Source organism: Jaculus jaculus, chromosome 7 (assembly GCF_020740685.1).
Source record: "Jaculus jaculus isolate mJacJac1 chromosome 7, mJacJac1.mat.Y.cur, whole genome shotgun sequence".
In the NCBI taxonomy this organism is placed as follows: Eukaryota; Metazoa; Chordata; class Mammalia; order Rodentia; family Dipodidae; genus Jaculus; species Jaculus jaculus.
This window is the reverse complement of record NC_059108.1, coordinates 4370438-4391161: the sequence shown is the minus strand read 5'-3', so window position 1 is coordinate 4391161 and position 20724 is coordinate 4370438. Positions and strand designations below refer to the sequence as shown.

Below are 20724 nucleotides of genomic sequence, written 5' to 3'. Positions count from 1 at the left end.
GATATTATTCATTCACATTATGCTCTTATCTCCTCTTCCTCCCTCCAATTTAGTCTTCCTCTGACCAAGTACTCTCCTTTCTCCAGTAAATTTTTCTGCTGTGAGCTTTGCCTGGTGATGCAGGAATTTAGTCCCAGCACTTGGGAGGCAGAGGTAGGAGGATCACCATGAATTTGAGGACACTATGATACTACATAGTGAGTTCCAGGTCAGCCTCTAGTAGAAAGTGAGACTCTAATTTAAAAAATGAAAAGAAAAAAAAACTTTTCTGTTTGGGTTTGATTTTTTTGTTGTGACCACTGACCTTAATTAGCACTGATTTCTAAGTTGGAAAGTGTAACTCTTTCCTCCCCTCAGCTGAGTAGATCTCCAGCTTTTTTTTCTTTTTCTTTCTTTCTTTCTTTTTTCTTTTGCAATGTAGGGTTACACTCTAGCCCAGGCTGACTTGGAATTCACTATGTAGTCTGGCTCAGGCTGGCCTTGAACTCATGGCCATACTCCTACTTTTGTCTCCCAAGTGCTGGGATTAAAGGCATGTGCCATCACCATGCCTGGCTTTCTTTTTCTTAATTTCAAGCTCCATATGACCTATCCTCCAGTTAAAAAAAAAAAAAAAAAAGGCTGGAGAGATGGCACACTTGCCTGTGAAGCCCAAGGACCCCAGGTTGAGGCTTGATTCCCCAGGACCCACGTAAGCCAGATGCACAAGGTGTTGCATGCATCTGGAGTTTGCAGTGGCTGGAGGCCCTGTGCCCATTCTCTGCCTCTTTCTCTCTCTGTCGCTCTCAAATAAATAAATATAAATCACAAGCGTGTCAAAAATAAAGAAAAAAAGAAATTAAAGTAAAATAAGGAGGGATTTGGAGAGATGGCCCAGTTGTTAAGTCGCTTGCCTGCAAAGCCTAACAGACTGAGTTCAATTTCCCAGTCCCATGTAAAGCCAGATGCTCAAAGTGGCGCATGCATCTGGAGTCCACATGCAGGGGCTAGAGGCCCTAGCATACCTTTTCCCCGCTACTCCCCTTATTCTATCTCTGCTTGCAAATAAATAAAGAAAAATATTACTTAAAAAAGTAAAATAAGCCGGGCATGGTGGTGCACGCCTTTAATCCCAGCACTCGGGAGGCAGAGGTAGGAGGATTGCTGTGAGTTCAAGGCCACCCTGAGACTCCATAGTGAATTCCAGGTCAGCCTGGGCTAGAGTGAGACCCTACCTCGATAAACAAAAAAACAAACAAACAAACAAAAAGTAAAATAAGAGGACTGGGGAGATAGCTTAGCAGTTAAGGCGATTGCCTGTGAAGCCTAAGGACCCATGTTCAACCCTCCAGATCTCACATAAGCCAAATGCACAAGGTGAGGCAAGCGCAAGGTTGCACATGTCCGCTAGGTGGTGCAAACATATGGTGTTTTATTGCAGTGGCTGAGACACTAGTGTGCCAATTCTCTCTCTCACTCACCTTAAAATTAAAAAAAAAAAAAAAAAAAAAAAAAGTAAAGTAAGCCAGGTGTGGCAGCACACGCCTTTAATCCCTGCACTTGGGAAGCAGAGGTAGAATCGCCATGAGTTCGAGGCCACCCTGAGACTACATAGTGAATTCCAGGTCGGCCTGGGCTACAGTGAGCCTCTACTTCCAAAAACCAAAATAAAATAAATTTTTCACAAAAGGCCTGAAAATGTGGCTCACTTGTGGAGTGTCTGCCTGAGCACCAGGGAATAGAGGGAAAGCGACATTGTCCCCTCATGGGACTGTGAATCCTAGTGGCCCGCTTTCTTGACAAGGTTTCCTTCCTGCCACCCTTCCTATCGTCCCTTCTTGACAGGGTTTCATGTAGTTCAAGCTGACCTTGAACTCACTGTGTAGCCCAGGATGGCCTAGAACGCTCCACCGTCTTGCCTCTGCCCCGAGTTCTGGGACCATGGGGCTGTGGCACCATGCCCAGCTGCTTCTGCTAAGTCTCTTGGTATTCCGTTCCAGGTGATGCCCTTTTCCAGTGGCAAAGCTGCTTGCACTCTGAAGATGTTATGACACCACCTGCACTTGGGCATGGTGATGGTTTGATTCAGGTGTCGCCCATAAACTTAGGTGTTCTAAATGCTAGGTTCCCAGCTGATGGAGATTTGGGAATGAATGCCTCCTAGAGGTGGTGTATTGTTGGGGGTGGGCTTATGGGTGTTACCTTTGCCAGTGTTTGGCACACTCTCCTGTTGCTATGATCCACCTTCTGCTCGTGCCTTGTTTTCCCTGCCACCGTGGAGCTTCCCCCTCGAGCCTGTAAGTCAAAATAAACCTTTTTTCCCCACAAGCTGCTCTTGGTTAGGCGATTTCTGCCAGCAGCACGAACCTGGCTGCACAGACATCTTATGCTTGGTGCATGCTGGGCCCCTTCTGCTTAATGGCTTTTGTTCGTTTTTGCATGTGTGTGGTGTATATATGCATGTTTATGTTGGGGTGCACCTGTGCATGTGGAGGCCAGAGGATGCTGTGCACCTCTTTTTGAGACTGAGTCAGTAGACCAGTCAGTAAGCTCCAGAGATGCTCCCCAGTGCTGGGATTACAGGCACACGCCACCTCGCCGGGCATTTATATGGGTACTGGGAGTTAACTTGTGGTCTTTGTGCTTGTGAGACAGACACTTTCCTGACTGAGCCATCTCCCCAGTCCCTGTGACTTTTTTTTTTTTCTTCAAGGTAGGGTCTCACTCTACTGTAGTCTCAGGCTAGCCTCGAATGCACAGCAATCCTCCTACCTCAGCCTCCCGAGTTCTGGGATTAAAGGCATGTGCCACCACGCCCAGGCTCTGTGATGGTTTGTAAAGATGTGTCTGACTCAGCAGGGCAAATCCTGTCCTGCAGGATGCCCATGTGGCATCTCGTTCTCTGGTTTTCCTTCCTCGTGACAGGTGCGGGGTCTTTAGAGGTGGATTGTCCTTTACCACCTAAACCTTGATCCAGACCCATGCAACTCTGGTTTACATTATTGTTGTGAAATATATAGTGCAGGCTAACTTTGTGAACTCACAATTTTGAATATTCAAGGGTATGACACAGGTGTCAGCTCAGCTCTGGTGAGAGCTGTTGTCACATCAGGGCATGTCACGATAGCAGGAGCACAGGTGGGAACAAGTAATCGCATTGCCAGACAGGAAGCCACAGAAGGACCAGGCTCCCGTGGTCTCAACCAAGGTCACATCCCCAACCGCCCATGAGGCTGTACCCCTTAAAGGTCCCACCACTTCCCAATGTGGCCACCCTGCACCCTGGCCACCATGCCTTTGACATGCACTATGGAGAATCACACTTGGACCAAGTCCAAAATGTAGCAAACCTGACCTCCAGTTTTCAAATTTCTATTTCAAGCCTCACTGTGTCTCGTATCCCTTCCCTCTGCCACCGAGAGCAATCCAGGACTTCAGGGACAAGGGAGGAGACTAGAGATGGTCGTAATGGAATAGCATGAGCCTCAAGTCCTCACCTGCCCACCTGAACTCCAGCCCTGGCTTGAGAAGAATCTATGCTGGGTACAAAGTCTTGCAATGTCAAGGCCTTAAAGCCATCATAAAACAGTTATCAAGGAAGACAAGAGTTCAAAGTGCCGAGAACACTACGTCCATATACCACATACCCAGGAGCTAATGGAAGAGAAATCCTGCCTTACGCCTCTATTCTTCCCTTTCTCTATCCTTTCTTTCACCTTCTGTGCTGGGGATTAAACTGGGTCTCGTCAATGCTACACACACGCTCCGGCACTGACGCTCGCCTCCACCCGTGCCCGTCGTTGCTGGCTCCCAGTCGAGATGGCTCACCTTCATGGTCGACGTGACTGCATTTACTTACATGCACCGCAGAAGCGCATCTCTGGGTGTGGCTATGGGGGGAGACAGAACTGAGGACAAGAGCAGTCACCCCGCATGGGGGGCACCATGCTCCATGCCACGGGCTGAGTAACCGAAGAGCAGAAAGAGAGCTGAGCATCACCATCCATCTCCGACTCCTGACTGTGGGCACAATGTGACCAGCCACCCCAGGCCCTCACCATCACAGTGAACTGCACCCTCGAAAATTTGAGCCAATGGAGGCTAAGGCGCTTGTCTGCAAAGCCTGATGACTCGGGTTTCACTCCCCAGTACCCACGTAAAGCCCAATGCACAAAATAACACATGCATCTGGAGTTTGCAGAGGCTGGAGGTCCTGGTGGGTCCATTCTGTCTCACTTTTATCTCTGCTTGAAAATAGATAGATAAATCTTTTTAAATGTAGTAGGGCGTGGTGGCACATGCCTTTAAATCCCAGCACCGGGAGGCAGAAGTAGGAGGTTCTTTGTGAGCTCAAGGTCAGCCTGAGACTACATAGTGAATTCCAGGTCAGTCTGGGCTACAGTGAGAGCCTACCTCAAAAAATCAAAAAAATGTAAGCCAAGATAAAACCTTCCCTAAGCCATTCTTGACAGGTATTTTGTCACAGCAAAGAGAAAAACAGCTAAAACAAGAAATACAGCTCCGCGTGGGTAACTAGTACACTGAATGTTCTGCCCCCAAAGCCCCATCCAGTTCGTTCATCCTACCTCTCCCTCACTGTCATCACTGTTAGGACAGCTGGTAAGCTTGTGAACTCAAGTGTCTATGAAACAGCTACCACTGTCTGCGCAGCATCCACCACTTGGGGGCGCTGCCCTTCTCTACAGGATACTGGCGGGCTGCGGTGTTAACCAGATTTCCCTCACTGTAAAAACATGATGTGTATAATCAGCTCATGGTTTTAGCGACTTTCGTCCATGGTTGCCTGGTCCCATTGCTCTTGGCCTGTGGTGAGGCAAAATCATGGACTACGTGCATGGTGGAAGAAGTCTATTCACTTCATAGGTGACCATGAAGCCAAAAGAGAGGAAAGAAAACGCTGGGTTCCACGGTTCTCTGGTAGGACATGTCTCCTACCTCCTAAAGACTACCACCTCCTAGCAGCCTGGGACCAGGCCTTAACAACAAGCCCTTGGGGACACTTACGACCCAAACCATAACAGCCAAAGAACCCCATTTTTTTTCAGCCACAGAGGAGAGCTGAGGTACCAATCCCAGCCCAACACAACTTTCCCCAGGACTCTATATGCTGAGGAATCTGTATTCTGAAGGAAGTTTGACTGTCTGGCTACTGAGGCATGTAGACTGTCCTAGTTCTGCCCTCCGCAAACACATGAGTGACCAGCATCCACATCCCAAGGATTCCCTTTCTCACGTTAACATCGAGCATCTCCTGTGATATATTCTGGGGCGCAAGCAGCCTCGGTGTGCTTTAAATCCTTCACAAGGGTCCTTCATTTTGAATCGTTTTTTTTCAGTAAAACTCCAAGCCTGACCTAAACAGATGAGACACATGATGCTCTGAGACTGGCACTCCCCACAATTGGAGGGCAGGTGCCCTCGATTGTGGCTGGAGTTAGCTGAAGGGAAAGGAAGGGTGATCACTGGTATTATCAGTCTGTCTTAGGCTGCTAATAACAGTACCACAGATTTATAGTTATGGGGGAAAGAGGCTTGTCTGGGCTCACAATTCCAGTTCAAGGTCAATGGGACAGATCTGGGAATGTCTCCTTGATAGCAGAGTCCTGGGGCTGAGCAGGACGTCACAAGGTGAGATGGGGAGCACGTATGTGTGTGTATGTGTGCATGCATGCATGAGTATGTCTTCTGGTTTTTCTTTCCTTATAAATCCACCAGCATTCAATCAAGGGGCTCATTTTGGTCACCTTCCAAAGGCAGACCTCTAACCCCAACCTCCTCCCCCACACGGACCCCTAACCCTGACCTCCTCCCAAAGATGGACCTCTATCCCCAACCTCCTTTCCCACACACAGACCCCTAACCCCGACCTCCTCCTGACGCAGGCCTCTAAGCACTGTAGTTGGAGTGTCCATCTCTCAGTGACTCACAGTGGGATTAAACTCCAGCAGTTTGGGCTAGAGAGATGGCTTCGTGTTTAAGGCATTTGTCTGCAAAGCCAAAGGACCCCAGTTCGATTTCCCAGAACCCACGTAAGCCAGATGCACAAGGAAACAAGGTAGGGCGCACATCTGGAGTCTGTTTTCAAGTGGCTGCAGGCCCTGGCGTGCCCATTCTCTCTCCCTCTATCTGCCTCTTTCTATCTCAGATAAGTAAAATCAAAACAAAAACATCCCTGTGTTTGAAGGAATATAACAAGTTCACGGCGCAGCACCACCTCAGCCCCTCTCCTCATCTGTGCGCTCTGAGAGTGGTCACCTCACTGATCCTATACAAGATGAGCACAAGAAGCCTTTGCTGAGAGAGGAGCCAGCCTCGGGCCGCTGTGGTGACTTTTTATCAGTGTGACTGGAGTCGCCTAGGACAGGGAGACACACCTGTGGGCATCTCCCGGGCGGATTAGACACACACCATCTCGTAGGGTGGGGGCCAGGATGGAATGAAAGGGAACAGTGAAAGGCCAGTAAGTGCCGGCCTTCCTCTCTCTGCTTCCCATTGGCCTTGTTTAAGCTGTTCTGCCATGCCTTTGCCATCTTTAAAACATTTGAAAGACAGAAAAAAAGAGGGCAGGGAGAGAGATTGGGCACACCAAGGCCTCTAGTCCCAGCAGACAAACTCCAGATGCATAGGCTACCTTGTGGACCTGGCTTTACATGGGTACTGGGGTATCAAACCTGGGTCCTTAGGCTTTACCAGCAGGTACCTTAACTGCTGAGCCATCCCTCCAGCCACACCTTTTTAAATTATGAAAATATAGACTTTGGTAAATATCTTGAAAATTTATTATGCGTTTTTCAATTTATATAAATTGAAATTACATAGGTTACAGTCATATATCCCTACACACCTGGTCTCTTTCCCTGAAGGCCCTTCTCAGTAGGGTCCTTGTTCACTGGGGGTAACTAGGGTGCCTTTGCTATCTTGATGGATTAAATCCTCTTATACTGTGAGCTAAAATAAATGATTCCCGCCTTAAAGTTATCTCAGTGGGACATTTGGTCAGGGCAATGCAAACTCCGACCAGCACAGGGCCCGTGGCCAGCTAAAGGAGGCCGCCTCGTGGCTTCGGCATGTTACTTTTCTGGTGGTCCTGACAGTGCAAGCAGCAGCTTAAGGAAGGAAGGGCTTATTCTGGTGTACAGATCCAGTGCTTGCAGCTCACCACGGGAGCGGGAGGTGTAGCAGCAGGAGGGGGAGCAGCTGGCCACACTGCTGCGCAGTAGGGAAGCTGGTTGGGCTATAAAACCCCAAATCTCCAACCCAGTAACTCACTTCCTCCAGCAAGGCTCCACCTCCGGTTGGGGACCAAGTGTTCAGCCATGTGAACCTGTAAGGGACTGTTCGGTGGAACTCTGTCCCTGTGCAGGTGTGAGTGAGCTCAGGCTGAGTCTCTGTGGCTCACTTCCCACTGAGGACAGTCACTATGATGCTGTCACTTCTGACTCCAGCATTCTGCCACATGGGTTAGTATGAAAACTAAAGCAGGTCTTACCATCTCCCATTACAGACCCCTCCTGCCCTGGCCAACCGAGACTGCAGGGCTCCTCCTGTGACAGATGAGCAGCCATCATCTGGGTTGTAGGGATGGGAAGATGGCTCAGTGATTAAAGGCACTTGCTTGCAAAGCCTACTGGCCTCGGGCTCAATTCCCCAGTATCCACATAAAGCCAGATGCACAAAGTGGCACATGCATCTGGAGTTCCATTTTTGGTGGCAGGAAGCCCTGACACCTGTATGCACACACTTTCTCCATGGTGGTTTAAATGTGTGGCCTCAGAGACTCAGCCTTGACTCCCGCATTTCCAGTGGGCAGAGCCCACTGGGGAGAGCTGTCACGAGGGTGGGTCTTAGAGTCCAGCCCTCCCACGTGGAGAGCAGCTGGAGCTCAGGCAGTTTTGTGGGGCTGCTTGTGGTGTCTCTCTACGTGGATCTCTACGGGGAGCCAGCTTCTTCTGCCACTAATGGCGCTCCCTGGAATCTGTAAGCCTGAAATAAACCCTTGTTTCCCATAGCTGTTTCTGGTTGGATGTTTGCCCAGCAACACAAAGCTGACTGTAACACTATTTCTCAACTAAATAAGATTTTGTTTTTGGTTTATTTTTTGAGGTAGGGTGTCACTCTAGCTCAGGCTGACCTGGAATTCACTATGTAGTCTCAGGGTGGCCTCAAACTCATCGCCATCCTCCTACCTCTGCCTCCCAAGTACTGGGATTAAAGGCGTGCACACCACGCCAGGCTCTAAGAATCTTTTTAAAGTGGGTTTTAGTACTGTAGTGCTGCTTGGCCCACACTGGAAGGGCTGCAGATAGGTTCAGCACTGACCCAAACTGCTGTCTCTCCCAAAAATGCAAGTTTTGTTTGGTTTGATTTTTTTGAGGTAGAGTCTCACTTTAGTCCCGGCTGACCTGGAATTAACTCTGTAGTCTCAGGGTGGCCTCAAACTCATGGCGATCCTCCTACCTCTGCCTCCCGAGTGCTGGGATTAACAGTGTGCGCCACCACGCCCGGCCAGAATGTGACTTTTGGGTAGGTGTTCGTATGTCTCAAAGTAGCCATGTGCTGGGAACCTGCTCATCTGTGTGCTAGCAGAGACACCCCGTTTTTCCACTGGTGCTCTGACACATATTCACATCTGAGGTGAGCACTCACACAGCTCCTCTGCTCATCCCAGGGCTGTCCTCAGCTGCCCATCTAGGAGTGCGGGGGACAGGCCAGCTTAGTAGACCACCTGTTAACTTGAGCAGGGGTGTCAAAGAGCTCAGTGCCATGGCAATGCAGCCAGAGGCTATGACCCGAATTACAAATGCCAGAGCACACAGTGAAAGTCAAAGAAACAAAGAAGAGTGCGGCACTGCACTCCTGGGCCTGCAGCTGTGGGGGTGGCGCTGAGTGGGCAGTTCAGGAGTTCAAGGCCAGCCTAGGCCACACAGCCCCTGCCTCTAAAACCAGGCTGGGAATGGGAATCAGTGGTTGAGCACTTAAAGGCCTGGGTCCAGTCCACCGCACTGTAATAAGAAAAAGAAATTTGAAGCCTGGCGTGGTGGTACACGCCTTTAATCCCAGCACTCAGGAGGCAGGGGTGGGAGGATCATCATAAGTTTGAGACCACCCTGAGACTACAGAGTGAATTCTAGGTCAGCCTGCGATTAGAGCAAGACCCTACCTCAGAAAACCAAAACCTAAAAGAAATTTGGAGAATGACCAAGCTGTGTGGTGGCCTATTTCCTGTTTGCCCGTGGACCCATCTAGGGAGAGGAGCCACCCTTGCTGGCCTGTGGGAGGCGGACACTCAAGCCAAGGTGACCTAATCCACAGGCTCCCACACACTCTGGTGGGGGGTGGTAGCAAGAGGCTGAAGGTCACAGTAGTTGAAACTGGAGCCAACCAGCAGGTCTCCCTGAGAGATGCCATCGAGGCAGGGGTCCCCGGTAGCTCTGGTGTCCCACATGTCTCTCTTCTCTAACGTGGTCTGGAGAAGTTCTCGGATTCTTTGGTTTTCCTTGGAGGTGGATTCCAAAACAATTTCGAGCTTGTCTTCCATTTTTCTGAGAGAAAAATACAAAAAAAAAAAAAAAAAAATCAAGGAAGAGCTGAAAACAGCACAACTGAAATAAATGTTCAGAGCAAGAGCCCAGGGACAGAGAGCACAAGGTCCAGAGCCCTCGTGACCCATAGAAAGAGCCCAGTGACAGTGACTGCAGTGCCAGGCCCCGTGGTGACAGGACAAAGCAGAGGTGTGGGTGAGTGAGGGAGTTCAGACATTTCTCTATCTTGCCTTTCCCTTGGCTTTGGCATTAATACACACACCTTCTGGTACAGGCCACCGTAGGATGTAAATGGAGAGCGGGCCGACTCACTCCAACACCACTGCACACTGGTGTGGCGTGGGCGCCCACGCACACACATGCTGCTGGTCCTTCTCGTTCCCCTCTGTGACCTGGCCAATACTCAGGTGCTTGTGACCAGCAGCCAACCACAGAGCGATGGAGGGGTCCCGACGTAAGGAGTGGGATCAGGGGTGGGACAGGAAATGGAGGGCAGAGATGCATCACTGAGGACACAGAAGGCTGGCGTGGTCCCCACACAGGAAGGTCAGGCCCCAGAGCCGAGGCTGAGAGGCAGAGAGACAGGGCAGCGCGGCGGGCTGGACGCCCTACCTTTTCTGCTGCAGCGCCTTGTCCAGGACCGCCTGCTTGTCCTGCAGCACGCCATGAAGGTGCCGCATCTCCTGCTGGTACTGGGCTGTTTTGCAGGCGAAGTCCTCCTGCTGTTCTCGAAGGCGGTGATTGATCTCGTCCAGCTTCAGTGCGGCCTTCTTCTTATACTCCTGGGGGAGGGGCTCTGTGAGCAGTGGCCCAGGGAGCAGCGGACACAGCCCACTGGCTGCACGGCTGCCTACTGCGTGTGCTCACAGCCCTCTAGCTGAGTATGCCTGGAGAGCGTTGAGGAGGGCAAGTCTGGATCAGTTTCTGGTGGTGAGACATGTATCTCAGGCTGGCCTTCAACTGGCTAAATAGCTAAGAATGACTTTGACCTTTAAAAAAATTGTATTTATTTATTTAACTGATGAACTACTTTGTGAGTGAGAGGAAGGGAGTGAAGAGGTATTTTAGGGCCTCTTGTTGCTGCAAATGACCTCCAGATGCATGTGCTGCTTTGTGCATCTGACTTTATGTGGGTTCTGGGGAATCAAATGCAGGCCATTAGGCTTTGCAAGAAAGCACCTTTAGCTGCTGAGCAATTTACAGCCCCTCAACATTAAAAAAATTCTGATTATCAAATTTTAATATCCTTCTGTGAGACTGAAGAGATTTCTCAGTGGTTAAGGTGGTTGCTTGCAGAGACTGACAGCCTGGGTTCAATCCCCAGTATCAGTATAAAGCCAGATCATAAAGTGGTGCACGCATCTGGAGTGTTTGCAGCAGCAAGAGGCCCTGGTGTACATATTCCCTCTCAGTCACTCGCTCTCTCTTTCTCTCTCTCTCTCTGCTTGCAAATAAATAAATGTTAAAATTCCACTGGCTCAAAAATTGGTTTAGTGTACAGTTCTTACATTTCAAGGTAAAAGGACCTGTTTTATCTTTTCCTTTGTGATGCAGTCACTCATCCACACAACCTGCAGACTTTTCCCCAGCCTCCCCCTTTTTTTAATAAAAAGAAATGTCTCAGTAGGTAAGGCGTTTGCCTGCAAAGCCTCCTTAAGGACCCCAGTTCAATTTCCCAGGACTCGTGTAAGACAGATGCACAAGGAGGCACGTATTTCTGGAGTTTGTTTGCAGTGGCTGGAGGCTCTGGCGTGACCATTCTCTTTCACTCTCTATCAAATAAATATTTAAAAAAGATCTGTGATCTTATTACAGAGAAGGGCCAAATCTTTTTTATTATTTGAGAGAGAGAGAGAAAGAGAGGTAATCAGTGTGCCACGGCCTCTAGCCACTGCAAACAAACTCCAGAAACATGTGCCACTTTGTGCATCTGGCTTATGTGGTCTCATCCTGGGGAATGAACCCAGCCCGAGAAGGACTAAACCTTACTGAGGTCAGAGGTGTTATTTCTGCCAGAAAAACATCATACTGTGTTTCTCTTTGATGACAAGTGACACATGCACGTTGACAGCCCCTTTCCTGTGTGATGACAGAATCTCTGGGCTAAAGGGCCCCTTACCTTCACCTTCTCCTCCAGCTTTCCCAGGCAAACATTGCCTTTCATAACTTTGTCAAGAATTCCATGCTTCTCGTTTTCTAAACATTTAGCCTAAGGAGAAGGGTGAAAACAAGGTATTATTTCAGTTTTAGTTTTAGACAGAGGATGATACCAACCGCTTGGGCTACAGGTACAGCTTGGTGGTGACCACGTGCCTGAATGCACTGGCCCTACGCGAGCAGCACATCTGTCATCCCCGTAACACCTGTGCAAGCAGCACACATCTATAACCCCACCGACCTACGGCAATTAGGGAGGCAGTCGAGAGAATCCCACAGCGTACAGACCAGCTAGACTGGTCTTTCCAGTGACAAAAAAGTAAGACAGACTGTCTCAAACAAGATGGCAAGTAAGGACTGACCCCACGGTTTTTCTCTGATCTGCATGTGTGTGCTGGGGCCCATGCATACACCTGTATAAATACATATACCATTACAGGCATACTTTTTGTATTTTAAAGACAGAAATGGTGTGCCAGGGCCTCAGCTACTACAATTGAACTGCAGACACTTGCGCCACCTAGTGGGCATGTACCACCCTGTGCTTGCCTCACCTTTGTGCATCTGGCTTATGTGGGATCTGGTACATCCATTCTCCTTCCTCCCTCTTTCTCGAATGAATAAGTGAAAAAAAAAACAAAACACATGGCTGGAAAGATGACCTTTCTGAACCACATGTGGCTAGGCACAAACAGCACCTGTCTTTGTTTTCCACAGTCTGCTGTGTCATCCTTTTGAATCAAGGTAGGTCTAGAACCATGCCCAGGTCTTGCTGGCTGTGATCCAGTATGGGATACCCAACAACTGACTGTCTTCCTTTCCCTGGGAGTGGTGCCTTACAGGAGCATGTGGGGTGAAGGTCACTGTGGCTTCATCTTTGTTCAGCCAAAACGTCCTTGTCAGGCAAATAAGCCAGACTTCTAAACAATGCCACATGTGATTTTAGAAGGCAAACTATGGAGCGCTGTACAGAGGTACACGAAGGCATCATGTGCCGTCGTGCCTGAAGGCACATCTTTAGATCAGCTTTAGTACTGTCTGAGTATTTCTACCTTTGAGGACAAATTGAAAGAATCATGGACACAGGGCTGAGGATGCAACTCCATAGGAGAGTACATGTCCTGCAAGGAGGAGACAGACAGACTCAGAGAGAGTCACATTTGCATATTAACATGAAGTTTAGGTTTAAGATGCCTTCAAGGAAACTTACCAAATACTTAAGAGTGTCACGTTCCTGGATTACTTTCTCAGCCACAGCAAGCAGGTTTGCCAGGTACTGGTGAGCAGCCAGTTCACTCCCCATGGCCTTCTCCACTTGCTTTCTGAGGAAGTCAATCTTCTTTTGAGATTGCCTACAGAGTCCCCAAAATGGTTGGACAAAAATATTCATTAGGGGCAGGGGAGTGGCTTGCTCACACCCAAGCCTGGGTCCCTGAGTTTGGGTCCCTGAACCCCAGGTAAGAGCTTCTGTGACCCAGTACACCTAAGACAAGGTGGGAGGCAGGGAAGGGGATTTCATGACAGCTGTGGGTCAGCTGCCTGATGAAAGGACTGGTGGACAGTGAGACTCCACCACAGCAGAGGCAGAAGGGGAGGTTTGGGCACCCAAAAGTTGTCCTCTGACCTCCAGACACACACACCATTTCATGTATGCCCATACTCACACGCATGGACACACACACACACACGATATTTTTAAAATTCTCATTAGCCTGAGTGAATAGCTAGGACACAGTGAACATAATCATCATAAAACCAGCAAAGGGGCTGGAAAGATGGCTCAGCAGTTAAGGTGTCTGCCTCCAAAGCCTAACCACCCGGGTTTGATTCCCCAGTGTCCACATAAAACCAAATTCACAGGGTGGCGCTTGTGTATGAAACTTTGTGTGGCGTGGCTAGAGGCCCTGTTGTGTCCTCCAATCTCTCTCTCTCTCTCTCTACCAGGCATGGTGGTACAAACCTTTAATTCCCAGAACTTAGGAGGCTAAGATAAGAGGATTGCTATGAGTTTGAAGCCAGTCTGGATTACAGACTGAGTTCCAGGTCAGCCTGGGCTACAGCAAGGCCTTACCTCAAAAAACCAAAACCAAACAAACAAGTAAAAAAAAAAAAAAGAAAGAAAGAAAGAAAAGAAAAGAAAGGAGGAGGAGGGCTGGAGAGATGGCTTAGTGGTTAAGTGCTTCCTGTGAAGCCTAAGGACCCTGGGTTGAGGCTCGATTTCCCAGGACCCATATAAGCCAGATGCACAAGGGGACGCATGCATCTGGAGTTCCTTTGAAGAGGCTGGAGGCCCTGCCATGCCCATTCTCTATCTGCCTCTTTCTCTGTCTGCCTGTCACTCTCAAATAAATAAATAAGTAAAAATAAACAAAAAAATTAAAAAAAAAAAAAAACAAGGATGTTAATGTTTAAATACCAAGCTTATGGCTTGGGATGTGGCTCAGTGATACAGCACCTGTCGAGTGTGCACAAAGCCCTGGGTTCCTTCCCAACATTACAGAATGAATGAATGAACAAACAAACTAAAAACAGCACGCTGCCGGGGAAACAGAGGTAGGAGGATCGGAGAAGCAGAAGTAAGAGGATCGCTGTGCGTTCAAGGCCACCCTGAGACTACATAATGAATTCAAGGTCAGCCTGAGCTAGAGTGAGAAAACTAACAAACAAACAAAAAAACGAAAAAGACAAAGAAAGAAATAGCATGCTACTATCCAGCAACCTACTTCTATTAAATTTCAAGGTGAAAGAGGTAAATTAATTTAATTCAAAACCAGTTTCTGTGTCCAAAACAAATTAACAGGACTCAAAAGCCAACTGTGGTGGCAAATGCACACCACTTTGGAGGTTGAGGCTGGAGGACCATTGAGAATTTGAGCCAGCTGGGCCACACAGTAAATTCTACTCCAGCCTATAGTATAGGACCCTATCACAAACAAACAACAATAAAATAGGACTCACAAAATACCTAGCAATGAAGTGGCTATTTAAATACTATATTCCTAACTTTTGGCTTACATTCTAAAAGATGCTTCTGAAAACGGGACCTTGTAATCAAAAAGCAGCCTTCAGGGAAGCAGTTGGGACAGAATTCCCAGACCCCCCAGTGTCTCAGGGTCATTCCATGACTGCTAAGCACACTTGAACTGCAGACTTGAGAAACACTGATTGACTCTGGTCAAGTGAAAAGAATTTTTTTTCAGGGTAGAGTTTCATTCTAGCCCAGGCTGACCTGGAATTCACTAGGTAGTCTCAGGCTGACCTCAAACTCACAGTGATCCCAAGTGCTGGGATTAAAGGCATGCACCATCAGCCCAGCTCAAGAGAAAAGCTTTTGTTGTACATATATCCTAAAATTATGTAGGAAACAAATAAAATAAAATGGCCTTTCTAATGGCAAAAAAAAAAAAAAAAAAGGAGAGTGTCTTTAAAAAGGTGGAAGGACAGAATCAATACCCTGAAGGTGCCCTCTGACCTCTGCACCCACAATGGTACCCACGAGCTCCTAGCTCGAATTCATGTGCCTAGAAGGAAGGGGAAGCACTGATCTGCAGCTGCACCTCATCACTTTCTGTGCGCGCCGGAGTTCGGCCTCCAGAGCTTTGCTTCTGTCCGCCCAGCGGCCCTTCTCCAGCAGCAGGCTCCTCCTCTGCTCCTGCAGGGCCATCAGCTTCTCCATCAATGCATCCACCTCGGCGCTTTCCTTCTCTTCTTTCTCCTGCAACTGGCTGAAGGACACACAATGTGATGGGCTTGTGTACAGTGCACTGGGGCTACAACGAGGTCATCGCTTTCCAGCCCCAGGCAGATCCTCCTCCAAAGAGCTCCCAGGTGGCGGAAAGAATGTAAGAGCCAAAGAAGGGGAGGACTGCTTACAACACTGCCCTCCAGACACAAAGTGGCCTCCATAGCCATGACCTCACATGCCTGACTCTACCTACACAAGACCTTCATAATAGGAGGAAAAATTGATGACAGCAAAGTAGAAGACAGGGGCTGGAGAGATGGCTTAGCAGTTAAGGCACTTGCCTGAAAAGTCTAAGGACCCATGTTCGATTCCCCAGAACCCACATAAGCCAGGCACACAAGGTGACCCAAGCGCAGTGTAACACATGCTCACAAGGTGGTGTCTGCAGTTTGATTGCAGTGGCTACAGGCTCTGGTGTGCTAATTCTCTCTCTCTCTCATTAAAAAACAAAACAAAACACCTATATAAAAATAGAAGAATGGAGTCAATGGGAGGTGGGCTGGGGACAAGTAAAATGGGTGGTGTGGGAATTATCCTGGTTCATTGTCTATACTTTAATAAAAAAGTTTCATTTAATTTAATTTATTTATTTGCAAGGAAAAGAGAAAGAGTGAATGAGAATGGGTGCACCAAAGGTCTCTAGCCACTAAATGAACTCCAGATGCACGCACCGTTTTGTGCATCTAGCTTTACATGGATACTAGGGAACTTAACTCTAGTCATTAAGCATTGCAGGCAAGCACCTTAACTGCTGAGCCATCTGTACAGCCCAAAAAGTGTTTTTTTTTTGTTGTTGTTGTTGTTGTTGTTTTTTTGTTTTTTGTTTTTTGTTTTTTTGCTTTTTTGAGGTTGAGTCTCACTCTAGTCCAGGCTGACCAGGAATTCACTATGTAGTCTCAGGGTGGCCTCAAACTCTTGGCGATCCTCCTACCTCTGCCTTCCAAGTGCTGGGATTAAAGGCCTGTGCCACCACACCTGGCCCAAAAAAGTTTTTGTTGTTGTTTTCAAAAAGACCCAGAAAAAAACTGAGTTTCTGGGTGTAGAGACTGAGGTAGGAGGACTGAGCCTAGGAATTTGTGGCCCCCCTTGGCTTCACAGCCAGAGCATACCTCAAAACAAAATGAAACATCTTGTGGGGTGTGGCTGCTGCACACCTGTAATGGGAAGCTGAAGTAGGAGGACGTGAGGTTGAAGGCCAGCCTGGGCTACATGGAGACGATCTGCCTCAGAAAGCAAAAAGGCCTCACCCCACAGAGCACATGCACGCACGCACGCACACCCCTTTAGCCCCAGCACTGGGAGGCACAGGTAGGAGGGTCCTTATGAGTTTGAGGTCACCTTGAGACTACATAGTGGATTCCAGGTCAATCTGGGCTAGAGTGAGACCCTACCTCAGAAAAGAAAACAAAACCCAAGTTGAGCAACTTCTCTTCACTTCCCACAGAACACACGGAGCGCCTCGTGCACACTGGGGAAGGCAGGAAATCCTTACCTTTTTAACTGGTTTACCATTGAAGCATGGACATCCACTGCGATCTTCCTGTCCGACTCCTCTTGGAGTGTTTGGCACATGGCACGTGAACTCTCCAGCTGCTCCTTGCTCTCCCTCAGCTCCTTTTCCAGCCGTCCTGTTTTGGCCTCCTCCAGAATGAGTTGTTTGGTCACCTTAGCAACTGAAAGGAATGGTAAAGAACAGGATACAGACTTATACAGAAGGCAAAAAACGTGAGTATCAGTCACGTGTGATGCCCAGGCCTGGAGTCAGAGCACTCGGAGGACAGGCAGGAGGATCATGGGTTTAAACCAGGCCAGGCCACAAAAACTATCTCAGAAAACGACTCAGGAATAGGGGCAGGAAGATGGCTCAGCAGGGAAAGCGCCTACCCTCCTTCACAAAGCCGGGCATGGCGACGCGGTGCTGAGGAGGGCTCCCCATGTCAACCTCTGGCCACCTCACGCATCGCCCACATGTGCATGCCCACCCACACACATGTGCTCACATGTACAATGAGTATACACACACGACACACATACAGATAAGGAAAATAAAAGTAGGCTGGGGATGTAGGTCACTGAAAGAGTTTGCCTAACACGTATGACATACTAAGGTTTAATTAGCAACATCAGAAACAAGTGAAAACAGTATACACTAACAAGGAAATACTAAAGAAAGTCAACTTATAAAAAGGATCTTTTTAAGCCGGGTGTGGTGGCGCATGCCTTTAATCCCAGCACTCGGGAGGCAGAGGTAGGAGGATTGCCATGAGTTCAAGGCCACCCTGAGACTACAGAGTTAATTCCAGGTCAGCCTGGACCAGAGTGAGACCCTACCTTGAAAAACCAAAAAAAAAAAAAAAGGATCTTTTTAGAACTGGGGATGTAGCTCACTGGGTAACATGTTTGCTTAGCATGCAAGAAGCCCTGAGTTTGACCCTAGCACTGCCTAAAGAAAAAACAAACACAAAAAACAGGGTTGATGGCACAGTCCTGCAATCACAACACTTGGGATGTAGAGGCACAAGGATCAAGAAGTTCAAGGCCATCCTCAGGTACATAGTGAGTTAGAGTAAAGGTCAAGCTGGGTTACATGAGACCCCGTCTCAAAACAACCTCCAGTAATGTGCACCACTTTGTGCATCTGGCTTTACGTGAGTACCAGGGAATCAAACCCAGGCCAGCAAGCCTCCTGTCCTGTGTCATTCTTTGTCGCGTCCGCCTCGATCAGCAAGGAAGACACAACCACCAGTTCTTCTTACAGCAGTTTATTCAGGCAACTTCAAGCTTCATCTCCCCCGAGCCCCGAGCCTCGGGTGGGGATTCCTTATAAGCGCACTCACTCCGCCCAATCACTCCAGGCCACGCAACCCCTCCAGACGAGCATCAGAAACCAGTGAGCGGCAGAGATGGCAAACTCCTCCAAATATGGACTTGTTTGTCCCAAGCACTGAACTTCCGTCAGGCGCCATTTTTAGGGCTTGGCCAGGGGTACTCTCCCCACAGGCCTTGGCCATGCGGGCCGAGGGTCTCCCCACAATTCTTCACTGAGAAAAATGAGTAAAGGAGAGAAAAATGCCACTGGTTTCTGTGTTCCTAAACTTGGTTTTAATGAAAGCAGAAGAAATAACCTTAAGCCTCATTTCCTTTGAAGCTCCTGGGGAATGCTGTAGAGGCCCCCAGGCCCGGGGAGTGACACACAGAGAGGGCGCTCACAAGAACCTGAGTACTGCAGAGGTTTAACCTATGCGGTCCACAGCCCTGGCAGACGGAGGGTGTGAAGCCAGGCACGGTGGAGCACACCTGTTACCCTAGCACTGGGGGAGCTGAAGCAGGAAAATCCTGAGTTCAAGGCTACCCTGGGCTACATAACAAGCTCTGGACCAGCCTTGGCTATGTTTCAAGGCTATCTCAAAAAACAAAGGCAAGGGTTTAGCTCAGTGGCAAAGTGCTTGCTTAACATACACCTAGGGAAGTGGGGGAGAGACAAAAGGAGGAAAGGAGAAATAGAATGGTTCTACTTATTTATTCAACCCACAAATATTGAAAAGACACTGCTGCATTGTTTCAAATGCTCACCTTGCTCCTACCCGTGGACCCTAACCCCAGTGCAGCTGAGGCTGCACGTGCGAGGCCTCATAGGACACGGAAGGACGCAGACATGCTGGGAGGCCACAGGAAAGCAACAAGAGCAACAGGAGCCCTGGCCGGGTGGGCGGCAGCAGCTGCATTTTTTGTTCTTCTTTTTTAATCTTATTTTTTCTCAATTTTTTAAAACATTTTCCGTGATTATAAAAAATATCCCATGGTAATACACTCCCTCCCCCCACTTTCCCCTTTGAAATTCCATTCTCCATCATATCCCCTTCCCATCTCAATCAGTCTCTCTTTTATTTTGATGTTATGATCTTTCCCTCCTCTTATGATGGTCTTGTGTAGGTAGTGTCAGGCACTGTGAGGTCATGGATATCCAGGCCATTTTGTGTTGGTGGGGAGCACGTTGTAAGGAGTCCTACCCTTCCTTTGGCTCTTACACTCTTTCTGCCACCTCTTCTGCATAAGACCCTGAGCCTTGGAAGGTGTGATGGAGATGTTACTCGGTACTCTAGTCACTTCTTTCCAGCACCATGATACCTTCTGAAGGCAGCTGCATTTCTCTAAGAACAAATTCAAAGACTCAGCCTTTCCCCATTTCCCAGGACATCTCAGGTGATGGCACCGCGTGACTCACCTTCTACAAGATGCTCCTGGGCGCTGCTCTGGGCTTGTGCTTCCTGAGTTCTCAGGCGCTCCTTCAGAAACTTGTTTTCTTCAAAAATCTCTTCGGCCTGGGTACGAATCTGATGCCTACAATGGATTTACAAACTGTATTATTATTATTTTACAAGCAGAGGGAGACAGAGAGAAGATACACAGACAAGACAGAGGGTACGGGCATGCCAGGGCCTCCTGCCACTGCAAACAAACTCCAAATGCATGCCCCACTTTGTGCATCTGGCTTTATGTGGGTACTGGGGAATCAAACCCAAATCATTAGGCTTTGCAGGCAAGGGCCCTCTCTCCAGCCTGGATTTACAAAGTTAGATACTGCCCCTTGGGGTATCACAGGCAGTATGCGTGCCAAAGTGTGCAGGTAAGAACACCGTGCATGTGTGCAGGTGGAACAGTCAGTGACACAGCAAATGCTACCATCTGCAGTAGGCGGAGGGCGACCAGCAACAATGCTGAATTGTGCACTGTGCCGTCAGCTGTAAATGGCAGAGCTTCACGCACACACAAAAGTGCGGGGAACGGGAAAGCCCCGTGTGCACGACGCGGGGAGCCGTCCTAAAGCAGCTGGCTGTGTTTCATTGGCATTGGCAGCCAATCCTTGCACCAACTGAATTAATTTTGACATTCATGTGAAACATTTTTTAAACGAATTTTGGAAGGTCCCACTTTAAGTTAAAACATTTACAGGGCTGGAGAGATGGCTTAGCTGTTAAGGCATTTGACTGAAAAGCCAAAGGGCCCAGGTTGAAATCCCCAGGATCCATGTAAGCCAGATGTACAAGGTGGCACATGCATCTGGAGTTCGTTTGAAGTGGCTAGAGGCTCTGGAGTGACCTCTAATAAATAAATAAAAATAAAATATTAAAGTTTGAAAAATAAAATTTAAATATATAGTGAATTCCAGGTCGGCCTAGACTATAGCAAGACCCTAGCTTGAAAAACTAATAATAATAAAATAATAATAATGATAATAATAAATGGGTTAGGAATCATAATAGGAGGAAAAGACCATGA

General features: G+C 48.4%; 1 protein-coding gene across 1 annotated transcript in view; it reads right to left on the bottom strand.

Annotated features, from left to right (window-relative positions):
• Nucleotides 1-9233: 9233 nt before the first annotated feature.
• Cep89 (centrosomal protein 89) overlaps nucleotides 9234-20724 on the bottom strand; it is a 36789-nt gene continuing 25298 nt past the window's right edge. Inside the window, exons 13-19 of the mRNA XM_045155240.1 lie at nucleotides 19670-19785; nucleotides 16937-17117; nucleotides 15257-15424; nucleotides 12910-13051; nucleotides 11662-11751; nucleotides 10155-10324; nucleotides 9234-9542 (exon numbers count right to left, since the gene is read on the bottom strand). Of these exons, the coding sequence (XP_045011175.1) occupies nucleotides 9302-9542; nucleotides 10155-10324; nucleotides 11662-11751; nucleotides 12910-13051; nucleotides 15257-15424; nucleotides 16937-17117; nucleotides 19670-19785 (1108 nt within the window). The 3' untranslated portion in view covers nucleotides 9234-9301. The remainder of the gene's footprint in view (nucleotides 9543-10154; nucleotides 10325-11661; nucleotides 11752-12909; nucleotides 13052-15256; nucleotides 15425-16936; nucleotides 17118-19669; nucleotides 19786-20724) is intronic.